The following is a 17,726-nucleotide window of genomic DNA, read 5'->3' as shown; positions in this document are numbered from 1 at the left end:
TGGGCGGGTCCGGGGCGGGGTGACGGTGTGCGCATGCGGGACACAGCAGTTGCGGAGTGATACGGTCGCGCTCAGACCTGGTTACTGAGGCTAGCGGCGATGTCATCGAGAAGCGAGGCGGTGAGGCGGTCCCAGGAAGCTTCGGCTGAAGAGCGGCAGGTAGGAGGCCGGAGGGGGAGAGGGAGGCAGATAAAATGGAGGGCCCGACTTGGAGCGGCGCTCCGGCAAGGCCCTCAGGCCGACTCGAAGGGCAGCTGTACGCCTGATATTGGAGTCAGACTCCCGGGCGAGGAGGGCTTGCCATCCGGCTGCTCGACGCTGCAGCACCGGGGGAGGGGAGGTTAGGTTTGTAATGTCTCCCACTCTGGGCCGATGCTGAGGCAGGCTCTACCCCAGAGTGGATAGTCCAAGTCAGCACCTCCCACCCTTGCTCCCAGTGCTGACCACTGGCCACGAGTGGGGCCACTGGACTATCTGATCCTGCTCCAGTGCTGCTGCGGGGCCATCTCTCTGCGACACGCGAGATCCCATCCCCGGCTGCAGGCATTGACATGCATGCAGGCTTTGCATGTGCGTCGGATTTTTGGGTTTGCTCTTCTCTGTCTGGGCCCTGATTTTGCTGCTTCCATCGAGACCATTTGCAATGTGCCCAGCCAGGCATCTGTGTCCTATACAAGGTGCCTCTTTACTGCACGAAGCAGTATGTGGATTCCTTTTATTGCCATCTCCCATGCTGGTAATTCAATATCTATTATGTATTTTTAGGTCACTTGTAAAGGAACGGGTCAAATTCAACTAGTTACTGCCCCATGGGCCTACTCCTCCCAAAGATGCTAGAAGGAGTCGTCAGACAATGCTATCTAGTGGTGGCTATCCCCCCCCCCCCCCAAATAATCCGATCAGCAGTGATTTTTGTTTTGGTTCTGCCAGAGTTTTTCTGCTCCAGATCCCAATACATTTATGGGCCAAATGTGATGAGCTGAAGTGGTGACATGACTCTGTGTGACACCAGGGGGTCCTAGCAAAACTGAAGTTGATGATCATAAGGGGGCATTGCCCTCAGTGGCTGGTGTCATACCAGGTGCAAAGGTGGATGGTTGTAGGCCAGTCATTGCAGGATTGTATTGCATGACATTTAGGGACAGTGTTGCAGGTGCAGTTACCTTCAGCTGTTTCATCAGTGATTCTCCCTTCTAAGGTCCGAGATGGGACTGTCGGCTGATAATTGCAGCACTATTTGCAATTCCGCAGAGAATGAAGCAGTCAATCAAGCAAGATGTGCATCACATTTAGGGGCTGGTTTAGCACACTGGGCTAAATCACTGGCTTTTAAAGCAGACCAAGGCAGGCCAGCGGCACGGTTCAATTCCTGTACCAGCCTCCCTGAACAGGTGCCGGAATGTGGCGACTAGGGGCTTTTCACAGTAACTTAATTTGAAGCCTACTTGTGACAAGTGATTTTCATTTCATCTCATTTAGGCTTGGACTGATAAGTAGCAAGTAATATTTGTGCTGACCATCTCAAACTAGACAGCACGACTACTACTCTTGCCATTCAGTGGCATTACCATCCTGAGGTTGTGGGTGGGTTATTGTTAGAACCCACATGGGTCTTATGGGGTGGGAATGATTAGATTTAGTAAAGCCATTGTCCCAGATGACCATAGGCTTCTGTTAAAATATATCTTTTTCAAATATATTCAGAGTCCGTTGGTAGTTTATAGAAATCCTTTATTGAGGTATGTAGTTGTTACATTTTCAGAGAAACAAACCTGCAGCTGCTAATGTACAAGTTTATTTATATCAGCACGTGCATGTTTGACTGCATTTTGGGTGTATGACAAACTCGTAGTTGATTAGCTTAGTTTTAGTTGTTGATTAGCTTACTTCGCCCTGTACAGTTCTCTCTCTCTTTCCCCCCCCCCCCCCCCCCCCCCCCCTTCATTCTTTGAACAATATCAGAGAGAATGAATCATTTAATTAAGCAAACTGGCTAAATGCAGTGCAGGTACACATCTCTTAAGTGCCTTTAATGGTCTCCATATGTTAGAGACAGCCTTCAACACTTGTGATGGGTGAGCCTTAATAAACCTGCATTTTAAAAATAGGAAGCGTGTTTGTGGTGTAGAAAGGGACAGCGAGAGCTTTGTAGGGGCATAATCTTAGCAGGGGCTTCGGTTATTTGTTCACATAAACACTTACAATACAGAAATGATAAAGAATAAGATCAAACCTTGAACTAATGTGGATCCCAAAGAACGCAGCCACCCAGTAGCCCAGCTCCATAAAGTGGAGGAGGAGACTGTTTAAGATTATCTATCTCCTTTTGGATGTGATCTGCCAGATTAGTGCGTGTGTCGCCAGTTGCGTCAATCTGGTAATTACAATAGCTGCTTTCCCCTTTGAGGGGGTGAGCTGACTGGTGGTGACTTAACCTGGGGAATATCACACCTCAGGTGAGGGGAAAGTTTGAGAAGTTCATGAATAACCTCAACCAGTATGGGAATTGAACCCGCGCTACTGGCCTCACTGCATCACGAACCAGCTGTCTAGCCAAGTGAGGTACCGGCCTGCAAAACTACCCCGTGGACCTTGCAGAATACGACCTCCCCCGATAAGTGGCGGGGGATCCCTAACAATATCTGGCTATGTGTAAATAGTCGGCCAGTAACCGACTAAGGGAGAGACCCAGTAGAGAGCTATGTATAATAGTGGTTGTAAAATAAAGTAAGTTTTCCTTTCTACAAAACTCAGTGTAGACTCTTCATGGCCTTATAAAAGTTACTATTTAAATGATGCAGTTCACCCTGACTTCAAAGCGTTTCTACCACTTTCAAGACATAAGTCAGTCTTTCAGATACTCTTCTTGCTTGGATGACTAGCTCCAGAATCTGAAGTTTGACACTATATAGGACAAAACAACCCCATCAATGAACGTTGCCTGCAGTATATTTTTATATTAATTCATGGGACATAGGCATCCCTGGCTAGGCCAACATTTTTATTTCTCACTCCTCGTTGACTTGAGAAGGTGGGTTGAACCACTGCAGTCCATGTGTTGTAGATTCACCCACAATGGGGAGGGAGTTCCAGGATTTTGACCCAGGAACAGTGATATATTTCCAAGTCAGGTGGTGTGTGGCTTGGAGGGGAACTTCAGGCAGAGGAGCTCCCATGCATTTGCTGCACTTGCCCTTCTAGGTGGTAGAAGTCACGGTTTTGGATGGTGTTGTCGAAGGAGCCTTGGTGAGTTGCTGCGTGTGTATTGGTGGTGCAGAGAGTGGAGGTGGTGGTTGTTGTACCAATCAAGCAGGCTGCTTTGTCTGGATGGTGACAAGCTTCTTGTGTTGATGGAGCTGCACTCATCCAGGCAAGAGGAAAGTATTCCATCACATGTTGCAAGATTCCTGGCCTCAGACCTGCTCTTGTAGCCAGAGTATTTCTATGGCTAGTCCTGTTCAGTTTCTGGTCAATGATACCCCCCAAGCTGTTGAAAGTGAGGTTCAGCAATGATAATGCCATTGAATGTCATCGGATGTGTCTAGATTCTCCCATTGGGGATGGTCATTGCCTGGCACATGAATGTTACTTGCTGTTCATCAGCCCAACCCTGAATGTGGTACAGTTCTTGCTGCATATGGGCACGGACAACTTTAGTATCTAAAGAGCCGTGAATGGTGTTAAACATTGTGTCATTACCAGCGAATAACCCCACTTCCGATTGATGGAGGGAAGGTCATTGATGAAGCAGCTAAAGATGGTTGGGTCTAAGATTCTCTTAGGAATTCCTGCAGTGGTTGCCTGGGACTAAGATAATTGACCTCCCAACAACCACGACCATCTTCCTTTGTACCAGGTATGACTCCAACCACTGGAGAGTTTCTCCCTGTCCCTGATTCATGGCAGTCGCTCTCGCCTCACCTCTGGGGATCCTCTCTTTTGCCCATGTTTGGGCTAGGACTGTAATGAGGTCAGGAGCTGAATGGCCTGGTTGAATCCAAACTGAGTGTCCGTGAGCAGGTTGTTTCCAAATACGTGTTGCTTGATAGCGCTGTCGATGACCCATTCCATACTTGCTGAAGAACAAGAGTGGACTGACGGGGCGGTATTGTCTGGGTTTGATTGGTCATGCTTTTAATGGACCGGACATACCAGAGCAGTTTTCCATATTGCTCAGTCAATGCCAGTGTTGCAGCTTTGTACTGTTGTACTATTTATAAGATGCAGTGCAGAAAATGTTTCTTCAGCAGCATCTCAAAACCATGAGCTCCACTCCCTAGAATGTGAAAGGAGCATGTTTTTGAGAATGCCATTGCCTCTGTGTCACACCATCCTCACTTGTGTCGGATTTGCAGTTCCTCCATTGTTGTTGGGTCAAAATCCTGGAACTCCCTATGTAACCACAAGTCACCTCCTGGACTTTCATCAGTTGAAGCAAGCTGACCTCCACCGTCTTGAAGACAATTAGGGTGAGCAATAAATACTGGCCCTGCTGGTGTTGCCCATGTCAAGAATTTATTTTGAAAAGGGACAGTTCTAATTTAGACTCTTATTGCCTCTGATTCCTTTGACAAATTCCTTTATATCTGTGTCCTCTGACTCTCCTGCCTCTGGAAACAGTATCTTATTGTACTCATGGAAATGCACATGATGGACACATCTATGTTATAAGGAGTGCAACTCCAATGTCACTAAGTCGCGAAAGTCTTTCATTCCTGATAACATTCGAGTAAATCACCTTCAATGTTTTGACCATCCTTCGTAAAGCATGATGTGCAGAATAAAATGCAGTATTCCAGCTGGAATCTAACCAGTGCTTTGTAAAAGTTTAGAGTAATTTCCTTGTTTTGGACACTATCTTTTTAAGAGGCTTCTGAATTTTTGTCCAGTGCTTTTGTTTCTGCACCCTCTTTAAAATTGTACCATAAATTATGTTGCCTCCTCATTCTTCCACCAAAATTAGTCACTTTGTACTTGATCTGCCAGTTATATGCCCAGCTCATCAGTCTGCTTGGGTAGTATTTAATGGCAGTTTAGCTCACTTAGCTAGACAGTTGGTTTGTGATGCAGAGCAAGGCCAACAGAATTCCCATACCGGCTGAGGTTATTCATGAAGTTCCCACCTTCTCAACCTTGCCTCTTGCCTGAGGTGTGGTGATCCTCAGGTTAAATCACCACCAGTCAGCTCACCCTCTCCAAGGGGAAAGCAGCACATGGTCATCTGGGACTATGGTGACTGCCTTATTTAATGGTGTGGAGATGCCAGCGTTTGACTGGGGTGAGCACAGTAAGAAGTCTTACAACACCAGGTTAAAGTCCCAACAGGTTTGTTTTGAATCATTCACCTAAGGAAGGAGCTGTGCTCCGTAAACTAATGATTCGAAACAAACCTGTTGGACTTATAACCTGGTGTTATAAGACTTTTTACTGTACCTTATTTAATGACAGCAGTCAGGGGGGGAGGGGGGGGGGGGGTCTCGCCTGAAGATCTCTGCATGGCTCCTTTTCCGGAAGGCCCATACTAACCAGTAAAGCACGTAACTGGGCAACCTTTCAGGGCAGCACGGTGGTGCTGTAGTTAGCCCTCCTGCCTCATGGCGCCGAGGTCCCAGGTTCGATCCCGGCTCTGGGTCACTGTCCGTGTGGAGTTTGTATGTTCTCCCCATGTCTGAGTGGGTTTCACCCCCCCCCTATCCCAAAGATGTGCGGGCTAGGTGGATTGGCCATGCTAAATTGCCCCTTAATTGGAAAAAATAAATTGGGTACTCTAAATTTATATTTTTAAAAACTGGGCAACCTTTCCCTGAACTACTTATAGATCCAGGCACAGGTGAGTGATGGCGGCGGGAGAGGGCTGGATTCCAAGTAGGGGTTTGGCAGCAAGGATGGGGATTAGCTTCCCAACATGCAACATGATCCTTAGATCACGCACTGATTGTTTTTGAATGAGCGATCCTTCCTGGGGGCCCACAAGCAACCTTGACATGATTATTTTTGGGTTCCTTGTCTGGCACAATGAGGCTCTTAAGTGGGAAATAATTGCAGAAATATGGACTCAATTGGTGGCAGGGAGGGAAGGCTGACTGCAGACCTTCTTACCAGAGACTTAATAGGGTAGTAGTAGGACTGTGGCAGAGACCCATCTGCCACCCTCCTGTCTGATTAATTGCCCCCTCTCCATTAAACTCACTGCGGGTGGGTATTAAATTCTATGCCTTTCTGAAGTCATTATATCTTGATTTATTGTTTACTACAGTTCCAAATTTTATCTATAAACTTCATCGCAACATGGATCCCTGAGGACACTGCTGCACACTTTTCCATTCTTGAAAACTGTTGCTCTTTGCTTTCTGTCCTTTAGCCACTGCATCTTTGTCTCTTGGGTTTAAATATCAAGTATCTTTTTTCTTTCAAGAGAGGTAGGCTCGCTGGCAAGGCAGCATTTAGTGCCCCTAAAACTGCCGCTGAGCTGTCTACTTTCACATTTACAGTTATGATGTGAAGAATGGAGCGGTTTTGGTTCCATTTCAGACAGCAGTTAAGAGTCAACCATGTGTGGGTCTGAAGTCACAATACAGGCTAGTCTGGGCGCGGGTGGCAATTTCCAACCCTCGAGTACGTCAGTGAACCAGGGGTCAACAAAGAACAAAGAAATGTACAGCACAGGAACAGGCCCTTCGGCCCTCCAAGCCCGTGCCGACCATGCCGCCCGACTAAACTACAATCTTCTACACTTCCTGGGTCCGTATCCTTCTATTCCCATCCTATTCATGTATTTGTCAAGATGCCCCTTAAATGTCACTACGGTCCCTGCTTCCACCACCTCCTCCGGTAGCGAGTTCCAGGCACCCACTACCCTCTGCGTAAAAAACTTGCCTCGTACATCTACTCTAAACCTTGCCCCTCTCACCTTAAACCTATGCCCCCTCTACCCTGGGGAAAAGCCTCTGACTATCCACTCTGTCTATGCCCCTCATAATTTTGTATACCTCTATCAGGTCTCCCCTCAACCTCCTTCGTTCCAGTGAGAACAAACCGAGTTTATTCAACCGCTCCTCATAGCTAATGCCCTCCATACCAGGCAACATTCTGGTAAATCTCTTCTGCACCCTCTCTAAAGCCGCCACATCCTTCTGGTAGTGTGGCGACCAGAATTGAACAATATAGTCGTGATGACTTCTGCTTGCTTTTTATTCCAGATTTTTAACTGAATTTAAATTTGCCGTAGTGGAATTAGAACTCGTTAGTTCAGGCCTCTGGATTACTAGTCCGTAACATAACCACTATACTGCCATACTTCATTAATTGACTTTTGAGCTTCATAGACACAAACCACACTATCCTCATCAACCCCCTTCTAATTTCATTAAAGAACTACGAATTAGTCAAACACAATTTACCTTCAACAAATCAGTGTTGATTTTCATTTAAAAACCATATTAATTTGACTTGCGTTATTGTCTCCAAAAATAAATTACATTTTTCCAGACGAAGATAGCCTCTGTATTCCCCAACCAAAGTATGACCTCACTATGAATTTTATCATTTCACGGTTTTTGCTTTCTATTTCATTGTCCATCCCTGTATTAGTTACAACACCCCCAAAATTTTATGTCACCTGTGATATTGGTTTAGCCTCAAATCAGAAGTACATTTATGTAACTGGTAGAGTTGGCTCAGCATCAGTCCCTGTCGAACACTGTTTCCTACCTTCTGCCAAAATGAGTAAATACCTTTTTCTTAATAAATTGAGTGCCCAATTCATTTTTTTTTCCAATTAAGGGGCAATTTAGCGTGGCCAATCCACCTATCCTGCACATCTTTGGTTGTGGGGGTGAAACCCACGCAAACATGGGGAGAATGTGCAAACTCCATACGGACAGTGACCCAGAGCCGGGATCGAACCTGGGACCTCGGCGCATGAGGCGGCAGTGCTAACCACTGTGCCAGCATGCTGCCTCAACCTGGGACCTTGGTGCCGTTAAGCGGCAGTGCTAACCACTGCGCCACCGTGCTGCCTCGAACCTGAGACCTCGGCGCCGCGAGGCGGCAGTGCTAACCACATGTGCTGCCATGTGGACAAGAGTAAATACCTTTAACCCCTAATCTTCGTAGCCAGATTTACATTGTACCTTATTAATTAAAATTTGATAATTGGGCCTCCCGCTTTCCTAAATATAATCTATTTCAAGCTGGGCACCCATTTAAATTTTCAATTGTGTTTCAACCATTGACCCTATTCCCTCACAATTTAGTTATTTGAATTAAGCTATAACTTTAGATCGGTGGAACATCATAGCATATTTTTCTATACTTCTGTAAACATCTTAAAGTTAATTTGGAAACATTTAAATGATTTACACCCCTCAATTGTTGCTGGATGTACTGCCACCTCTGAGTTTTAAAAGTGAAATTTTAAACTAGTTTTACAATACAGCTGCTGCCACTTTAGATGTGGGCATTCTTAAGTCTGTCTTCCCATCCATCTGCAAACTGGCCCAGTTTTGTGGGCAACATGCAGTATTGACCAAGGATTTCCTGCAACTAAGGTGCAGGAAGACGAGACCAATTTCTTGATGGTCCTCTTCTCTCCCCTTAATTCCTGGGTCACAAAACTGCAACCTTATGTCGTGTGATTTAAAGTGATTGGCAAAAAAAAACAATATGCAAAAACTTTTTCATCTAGCAAGTGTTTAAATTCTAGAATGCACTAGCCAAGAGTGTTCAGGTTCAATTGGAGCATTCAAAAGGGATGTAGACTATTATCTGAAAAGAAAGAATGTGCAGGACTGTGGGGAGAGCCAGCGCAGGCAAGAAGGGCTGAATGGCCTCTTGTGCTGTCACGATCCTGTGATTTTACTATGGGGCAGGGCAAAGAGGAGGCAGGCCTCTGGTCTACCTCTCTGCTTGAACCCAAACCTCTCTGCTTGAACCCCATTTCGTTGGCACATGCTAGCTTCGGAAGGGGTGGTGAGTTGCCTTCTTGAACCGCTGCAGTCCCTGAGGTGTAGGTATACGCACAGTGCTATTTGGGGAGGAAGTTTTAGGATTTTGACCCAGTGACAGTGAAGGAACAGTGAAATATATCCAAGTCAGAGTGGTGAGTGACTTGGAAGCGAACCTCCAGGTGGTAGAGATCCCAGGTATCTGCTGCTCTTATCCTTCTAGGTGGTAGTGGTCGTGGGTTTAGAAGGTGCTATCTAAGATAACTTGGCGAGTTCCTGCAGTGTATCTTGCAGATGGTAACATGGCTGCCACTGTTCATCGGTCATGGAGGGATTGAATGCTTGTGGAGGAGGCAGCAATCCAGGGGGCTGCTTTGTCCTGGATGGTATCAAGCTTCTTGAGTGTTATTGGAGCTGCACACTTCCAGGCAAGTGGAGAGTATCCTCATTACACTCCTGACTTGTGCCTTGCAGATGGTGGACAAGCTTTGGGAGGGGGCCTCGCCGTAGAATTTCTAGCCTTTGACCTGCTCTGGTAGCTACAGCATTAATATGGCTAGTCCAGTGTCTGTTCAATGGTAACCCCCACGATGTTGATAAATAGTAATAATCATTATTGTCCCAAGTACATTAACACTGCAATGATGTTACTGTGAAAAGCCCCTAGTCGCCACATTCCGGCACTTGTTCGGGTTCTGAGGGAGAATTCAGAATGTCCAAATGACCTAACAACACATCTTTCGGGACTTGTGGGAGGAAACTGGAGCACCCGGAGGAAACCCATGCAGACATAGGGAGAAAGTGCAGACTCCGCACAGACCGTGACCCAAGCCTTGAATTGAACCTGCGACTCTGGAGCTGTGAAGGTACACTGTTACCCACTGTGCTATGATAGTGGGGATTCAGCGATGGTAATGTCATTGAATGTCGAGGTGCGATGGTTAGAGCATGTCTTGTAGGAGGTGGTCATTGCCTGGCACTTGTGTGGCGCAAATGTTACTTGCCATTTGTTAGCCCAAGCCAAATATTGTCCACCTCTTGCTGTATTTGGACATGGACTGCCTCATCAACTGATCTAATCTGTCCCTTTCCTGATGGGTTCCATGAAGAAGTACAATATGAACTTATATAGTGATCTGTCTAAAACCTGATGTCTTGGTAATGAATGTAGAATCAGGTGGTCAGTCAGGGAAGACGAGGAAAACTGGAAAATGTTATACTTGTACTTTCTTTCTCGCTCCGAAGCAAAACTAAGTCCAGAGTTTGAGTCATCCGATATTTTAATTCGCTTAGTTTGGAGCTGAACATCTTGACCTCAGGATTGTCGTTATTTTTGTGTTTTCTCCATCGGAGAGTATTTTGTTAACGGGAATCATTCTCAGATCACGAAAATATAAGTTTTAATTGCTGATTGTGTGCAACACATAAATGGTGATGCAACATACTGAAAGTTTATGTTGAAAGAGACAGCGATTTCAGTAAGTTACAGTAAGAGTTATGATCAACAAAAAGTGATTGAACTAAATATTGTCCACAAGTTTCCTATTTCTGTTTGCTTCTCAGGAAATGGATGACACGGTAATCAATCCTGAAAAGGCTGAGGAAGCAAAACTCAAGTTGAAGTATCCAAAGTTGGGACAGAAGCCTGGTGGGTCAGAGTTTTTGAGGAAACGCCTACAGAAGGATGTACGTATTTGTCAGAAGTAATTTGTGAACCTTGTGTCAGAAGTAATGTGTGAACCTTGTGGGTACTTTTTAGATTTGGATCTGAATTATATATATGTATGTTGAATACATAATATATTTAGTTGTGTATATTTTTATATGTTATACTGCTGCATGTATACCCATTATAACATTTTTTATAGCATCAAATGTCTTTAAATGTCATATGGTTATTTAAGTTAGTTCGCTATACATAGTTGGCAATATACTAAACAGTTTAGAGAGGTAGTATTGTATTGGATTAGTAATCCAGAAACTCGGTAATGCTCTGGGGACCCCGGTTCGAATTCAATAAAAATCTGGAATTAAAAGACTAATGATGACAATGAAAAGATTGTTATTTTAAAAAACCATCTGGTTCATGAATGGCCTTCAGGGAAGGGAACCTGCCTTCCTTGAGTGGTCTAGCTGTCGAAGGGAAAACGGTACAGCTATTCAGCTGTAGTGTACTTCACCCTCATGCTCATGAGAGACTAGGCGAAGACTGTTAGAGTTATGAACAAGGCCTTTATTACAGTTATAACCGTGCTGATGGTGTTTCATAGCTCACACACCAGTCAGCCCCGCTTCCCGCCCTATACAGACAGTCCCGATCCACCGCACTATGGTTGACTTGAAGTGGCAAGCCACTCAATCCTAGGGCAATTAGGAATGGGCAATAAATGCTGGTGTAGCCAGTGGATTTTTTTTTTAATTTTGGAGCGCCCAGTTATTATTTTTTTTCCAATTAAGGGACAATTTAGCATGGCCAATTCACCTATCCTGCACATCTTTGGGTTGTGGGGGTAAAACCCATGCAGACACGGGGAGAATGTGCAAACTCCACACGGACAGTGACCCAGGGCCGGGATTCGAACCCGGGTCCTCAGCGCCGTAGTCCCAGTGCTAACCACTGTGCCACCGTGCTGCCCCTTGGTGTAGCCAGTGATGCCCACATTCCATGAATGAATACAAAAGAATTATCTCGGTGAAAATCTGCTAAACTAAGATTATTGAGAACTTGAATCTCGTGTCATTCTTCTAAAGAGAAATCGCTCTGGGTTTTGCAGTGCTTTTCACAAGGAAATCTGCTTAGCCCTGATGCTGCATTCTTGTTTATGTTAGCCTTTCAATAGTGGTGCGACCTTACCTGTTTTTTTTTTACTTTCTAAATTCTGCAGTTCTTTGCTTCCTACAGGTTTAAAAAAAAAACATATTTAATGACTCTTCATCTTGGGTATAATATCAACACGTTGCAAAGACACGTTAAATGTTGCAGCGCTGTGTTGGCCTGCCCAAGCAATTGTATAATAGTTGCTTGGAAGTACTGAACTTCTCTATTAATATAAAGAGACATGCTATTCAAGCTTTTCATCTTGCACTCTGCTCTCATCAGGACACTGACCTTCAGCGTTAAGGGCAGCAAAACACCAGGTACAGTGAGATTCTCTGAAAGAGTGCAAAATCCAGCAGTATAACTGTAGAGTGCTTCAGCTGGGATTGAATTCTACTGATGTTGGTTTGACTCACTTGTAACACAACCTTCAGTCGCTGAGGATGCCCGAATTCAAGGCTGAAGGCTATGGATTCTTTTGAGCTACTAGAATTCTGCTTAGTCTGCTGTCAACTGGCATTGAGTGACGTTTCAGCAAAATTGCTCACTTATTTACTGGAAGGTCATTGTGTTCAAACAATCTTTTTAAAAAGACTAATTCCGGCAATTTATCTGGTTTTTGCAGACTACTAAAATGGTTCATCTCAATGAGGCAATGGCCTTGGTTCTGACATTTTGTCTGGGGAAAATTCTGTTAAATGTCTGAAGCAGGAAAAATATGGTCTTCCACCTATTTCCAAGCAATTGACTAATTCTGCTAATAGGGTTTACGGACTCTTGCTGTGGTCCATATTTTAATCACTTAAATATATTTTGTTGTTAACTTGCATTCTCATTCACCATTTATCTCTGCCCTCTGGAAACAGTATATTGCTCGTCACCTTGTCTTCACTCACCTTGAAGATGTCTGCAACCTCTTGTAGTTCTCCTAGTTGGGGAGGAAAGATTGGGACCCTCTTTTCTGATCACATAATGAATCCACACTTGCATATTTTTCATTTCTCTCATTGGATGCTCAGCTGCAGAATGACCTAATTAGCAATGTACTCAGTAACTTAATCTTATTTTGCTCTACTTTTCCAACGGAATCAAGATTTATCTGGCTTATAATTATCACCATTATTTTCTGAATTGGGATGTTACATTTGCTACCCTTGAATTCTCTGGGGCTATTTTTCTTTCTAAAGAATTTTGCAAAACTGTTTCTTGTTTCCTTGGGTGCAAATTGGTTTTCTTCTGTTTGTATTTTGACACCTAATATTTTTTTGTCTTTGCATAACCTGCACGAACTGCTCTACCTCCATTTCCTGAAAACTGAGCGAGGAAGTATTTTATAGTTTCCTCATTTAACATCAAAGCTTGCCTCCCTTCACCTTTGTTACCTGATTTTTGACTGCGTTCTCGGTGCTAGTCTGTCCAAATAGTTTTTTTAATTTGGATTCTTATTTCACTGATTTTTTTTTTTTTTTTTTTTTTTTTTTCCCCATAGCTGCTTTTTAGAACTTTAATATTTGGCTATCATTTTTATGTGCCCTATAACCAATGCTTTAACTTGTTTTTAGATGTTGTTTTAGTTTCTCCTTCCATCCATGGACAACCACCTTACTACATGCTCTTTCTTAGTGCATGCACTTGATTTGTACCCTTCCATCTCCAATATAAATGTTGCCCTGCTGATCTCTTTCTTTCTGTGTTTCCCTCCATTTTAACGTGGGCAAGATCGCTTTATATTTTTCTTTGTCCCCAGTATGTTGTTTTGCCCTCAAACGTTTCCTTCTAGTGGCCTAATTGTGTGATTAATTCTCTCCCAAGTGCTTCCCCATTTGCTGCGATTCATTATCCAGGTCCAGAGCAGCAAATGTTGCTGCGCAGTGGTTAGCCCTGCTGCTTCACAGCCCCAGGGACCCGGGTTCAATTCCGACCTTGGTGACTGTGACTGGAGTTTGTACATGTCTGCGTGGGTTTCCTCACACAGTCCAAAGATGTGCAGGTTAGGTGGATTGGCCAAGCTAACTTTCCCCTTCGTGTCCAAAATAAAAGGTTAGGTGGGGTTATAGGGATAACCCCATTCTGAATTCTACCTCTGTGTACCCGATCAGGTGCCAGAATGTGGCGACTAGGGGCTTTTCACAGTAACTTCATTGCAGTGTTAATGTAAGCCTACTTGTGACAGTAAAGATAATTTTTTAAAAATTAAAAACAAAATTTAAAGGCAGGGTTCTGGGTGGGATGCTCCTTTGGCGGGATCTCCCAGACTTGATGGGCTGAATGGCTTCCTTCTGCATTGTAGGGATTCTGAGTATATGAATGTTGCTTTCCTTACTGTAATAATATTGTGACTCGGGAAGAGGGTGATCAAACAATGCACTCATGCAAAACCCCATTCACAACCAAATACTTTCCTGTCCCAGTTTGGGTAATATATCAGTACAACGAATTTGTCAAAACTTTTGCCCTCCCCATATGTTTTGATAATGCACCATCTGTGATGTGACTGATACTTTGCTATTCCTCAACTTAATCCAGAGGGATTCTGTTTAAATCACTTTGCTTTTTAAATTCATATTTTGGTGCTAATCTTCACACAAGCAATTAAATTATTTCTAGTACAAGAAGTCTAGTTCCTTACTTTCCTTGCCTTCAGAAGTAACTGGGATGTAGTTTCAGTGCACAAAAGGATTTGTAAAACATGTTTTTTGTTTTTTATCTCACCTGCCTCTACTCTATTTTCATGTATGTGCAGTATTTTATTGGGCTGCAATTTATTTGTGCCTCAACACTAGGGAGAGCACAACCTGCACATGTGCAAATACAGTGCCAGTCAGAGTGAATCCGTCTGTGATTTTATCAGTTGCAATCGGGCAGCTATCTTAAATTATTCTTTGAAATGCAAACTGAAACCTTGTATTAGGGGATGAATTAAAATTATTTTTTTAACGATTGTTAGGATTGTCCTATTGTACTCTCCATTAGCAATGCATCAGGATATTGCTTTCTTTGTATTTTAAATTTTGAGTATCCAATTATTTCTTGCCAATTTAGCGTGGCCAATCCGCCTACCCTGCACATCTTTGGGTTGTGGGGATGAGACCCACACAAACCACTTGGAGAGTGTGCAAACTCCACACGGACAGTGACCTGGGGCCAGGATCGAACCCGGGTCCTCAGTGCCATAGGCAGCAGTGCTAACCACAGCGCCACCGTGCCGCCTGTAGGTCTTAATAGGACCATTTGCCAGATGCTGTCAAAGAAGACTTCTGATAATAAATCCTATGCAATGTAGGATTTGAGACCATGCCTCTAATGCTAACTGAGCTAGCTGGGAGTTGCCACTAAAAAGCCTTTGCGTCTTGTACTAAAAGACCTACAAAGTGGAAATAGTGATTGCAGATTTAAGTACGTCTGTGCAACAGGGTTTATCCCCAATAATAAAGCAAGAATCTGAAGTGGGATTCATAGTTCTGCAGGTGCACTCAAACCATTGATGATCCTGCCACCAAAGGAAAATCGTTAGGATTGATCAGTTGTGTATGAGTTTGTGGCCGCAGTGCAGGTTGAGCGTGTGTAGCAACCGCTCCTCCCACCTTTCCAGTCAGTGACAGGAATTAATGTTTTAATTTGCATTTGGAAAACCAATTGCAAAAAGGTTTTGCGATGCATAATCTGACAATGAAATTGTTGGTGTGGCTTTCCAAATTGACTATCAAAAGCTAAATGTTTTACAGTAACTATGACAAGTTTTGAAAATAGAATGATTGCCGCAGTTTGAACTGATTCTGTTTATATGTTGCAGCCAAAGTACTTTGATTCAGGAGATTACAATATGGCTAAAGCTAAAATCAAGAACAAACAGCTGCCGAACAGTGGAGCGGACAAGAACCAAGTGACTGGGGAACATATTCCCACCCCACAAGACCTGCCTCAGAGAAAACCTTCCCTTGTTGCTAGCAAACTGGCTGTTTGAGACCTGAAGAATGCATAAAACTCTTGTCATTCCTCTTTCCTGCTATTTATTCCTGTGTTTTAGCTTTTTTTCCTTGTACCATTACATCATGACTGACAGCTTAGATAACTACAGTGCCAAGCTGCTGCTGCAAGAAAGTCCTTTAAACACAGACTGAGGACCAGCCTGAGATTTCATAAACTATAAACCATGCACTGATGACTAGGACTTGATGTTAAAAGTAGGAAGTAGTCGATTACAATACTGAGGCACAAATGTACATATAGTAACTTCATTTAGAAGCAGTCCCATTGAGTATTTTTACGGTTTCCAGTTTCCCATAAATTAGTGTAAAGCTAGTTTAAAGTCTAGATTGAATTGGGTAAGTCTCTGATTGTTTCTCTTTTTCCATGTTCTTTTTCTATGTTCTTATGTAATGCTGATCTCAATATTGCAATTAACAATCCCTGTGGATGTTAACACTAAAATGGAAATAGCATGTTTGAAAACCAGGATAGCTGGCTGCCCATTCCTCAGCTAATCTTGAGAAACTTTCGAGCTTTAAACCTATTTAAACGTCTGTTAATTGGACAATATTTGTCCACTCTGATAGAGTCCTCCTGGAGGTATTTCAATTAAGTACTGTGCCTCTTGCAGTTCTGAATGGTATTGATTAAAGATTGGTAGGTTAGGGCTGTTGTATATCCAAGGTAATTGAAATGTGCATGAGCATAGACTGTGCAGTCACTTTGTGCCATTTTTTGTAAATAAAATAGTTTTGGACAATATGTGCTCGTGGCTGCCTCCAGCGCTGGGAGGTTATTTGTAATGAATTGATTGTTGCAAATCTTGAGTTTGGTAAATCAACTGAAATTTCTGCACTGTTGAAGTTCCTGTGCTTTAGAACAGTGGTATGCCTCAAGTCCTCCAAATATCATCGCTGGGAATGTTCAGCTATCACATTATCACATACGCGGCACGGTAGCACAATGGTTACCACTGTTGCTTCACAGCGCTAGGGTCCCAGGTTCGATTCCCGCTTGGGTCACTGTCTGCGGAGTCTGTACGTTCTCCCCGTGTCTGTGGGTTTCCTCCGTGTGCTCTGGTTTCCTCCCACAATCCAAAGATGTGTAGGTTTGGTGCATTGACCATGCTAAATTGCCCTTGGTGTCCCAAAAAGGGTAGGTGGAGTTACGGGGATAGGGTGGAGGTGTGGGCTTAGGTAGGGTGCCTTTTCCAAGAGCTGGCGCAGACTCGATGGGCCGAATGGCCACCTTCTGCACTGTAAATTCTATGAAAAATCTATTATGGCTGCTATCAGATGCAGATGTCATGGTGAGACTTGAGTTACCTCTCAATTGAAACCTTGCTTTCTCCCAAGTTATCATTTACAATAATTCACATGAGTGCCCAGATAATTTCTGTGCTCAAAGTGTATGTGAATATCATGATTACAGGCTTGTGCTAGCATTTGCCAATCACATTCATTTGATGTGTATTAAATTGGCAAATTCCTAGATAAATCTACAATCAATCCAGATTGCGGTCATGTTTACGATAATAATTGAATCAGTTATTCCAAATTATAAACTACCAATGGCAAAATGGGCATCATTTTATTGGCTGGTCAAGTTGGTTGCACTGACCTAATGTAAAGAGGTGGTAAGATTAATTGATTTGATAGCAGGATGAGAGTATCCATAGAACCCCTGCAGTGCAGAAGGAGGCCATTTGACCTATCAAGTCTGCACCGACCTTCTGACAGAGCACCCTATCTAGGCCCACTCCCCCGCCCTATCCTTGCAACCCCATCTAACTGCACATCTTTGGACACTAAGGAGCAATTTAGCGTGGCCAATCTACCTAACCTGCACATCTTTCGGTCGTGGGACAAAATTGGAGCACCCGGAGGAAACATGCAAACTCCACAGTCACTCAGATGCTGGAATTGAACCCAGGTCCCTGTTGCTGAGGCAGCAGTGTTAACCGCATTGCCACTATGCTGCCATTCACTTTTTAT

The 17,726-nt window shown here is 43.8% G+C and overlaps 1 protein-coding gene across 3 annotated transcripts; it reads left to right on the top strand.

Moving 5' to 3' along the window:
• The first annotated feature begins 28 nt into the window (after positions 1 to 28).
• Positions 29 to 16,494, top strand: LOC140387494 (cAMP-regulated phosphoprotein 19-like). 3 transcript variants are annotated; one of them, XM_072470662.1, is made up of 4 exons: positions 99 to 159; positions 4,356 to 4,469; positions 10,509 to 10,631; positions 15,557 to 16,494. In XM_072470662.1, the coding sequence occupies exons 3-4, from the start codon at positions 10,512 to 10,514 to the stop codon at positions 15,725 to 15,727; spliced, it is 291 nt and encodes a 96-aa protein (XP_072326763.1). In that variant the 5' UTR covers positions 99 to 159; positions 4,356 to 4,469; positions 10,509 to 10,511; the 3' UTR covers positions 15,728 to 16,494. The 3 variants fall into 3 exon arrangements, with proteins under 3 accessions (XP_072326762.1, XP_072326763.1, XP_072326760.1); XM_072470661.1 differs by lacking the exon at positions 4,356 to 4,469 and having other exon boundaries at positions 29 to 159; XM_072470659.1 differs by lacking the exons at positions 99 to 159; positions 4,356 to 4,469 and adding an exon at positions 551 to 736.
• The last annotated feature ends 1,232 nt before the right edge of the window (positions 16,495 to 17,726 follow it).

The sequence above is a fragment of the Scyliorhinus torazame genome, chromosome 12 (assembly GCF_047496885.1).
Source record: "Scyliorhinus torazame isolate Kashiwa2021f chromosome 12, sScyTor2.1, whole genome shotgun sequence".
Classification (NCBI taxonomy): Eukaryota; Metazoa; Chordata; class Chondrichthyes; order Carcharhiniformes; family Scyliorhinidae; genus Scyliorhinus; species Scyliorhinus torazame.
This window is presented reverse-complemented; position numbering and strand designations above follow the sequence as displayed.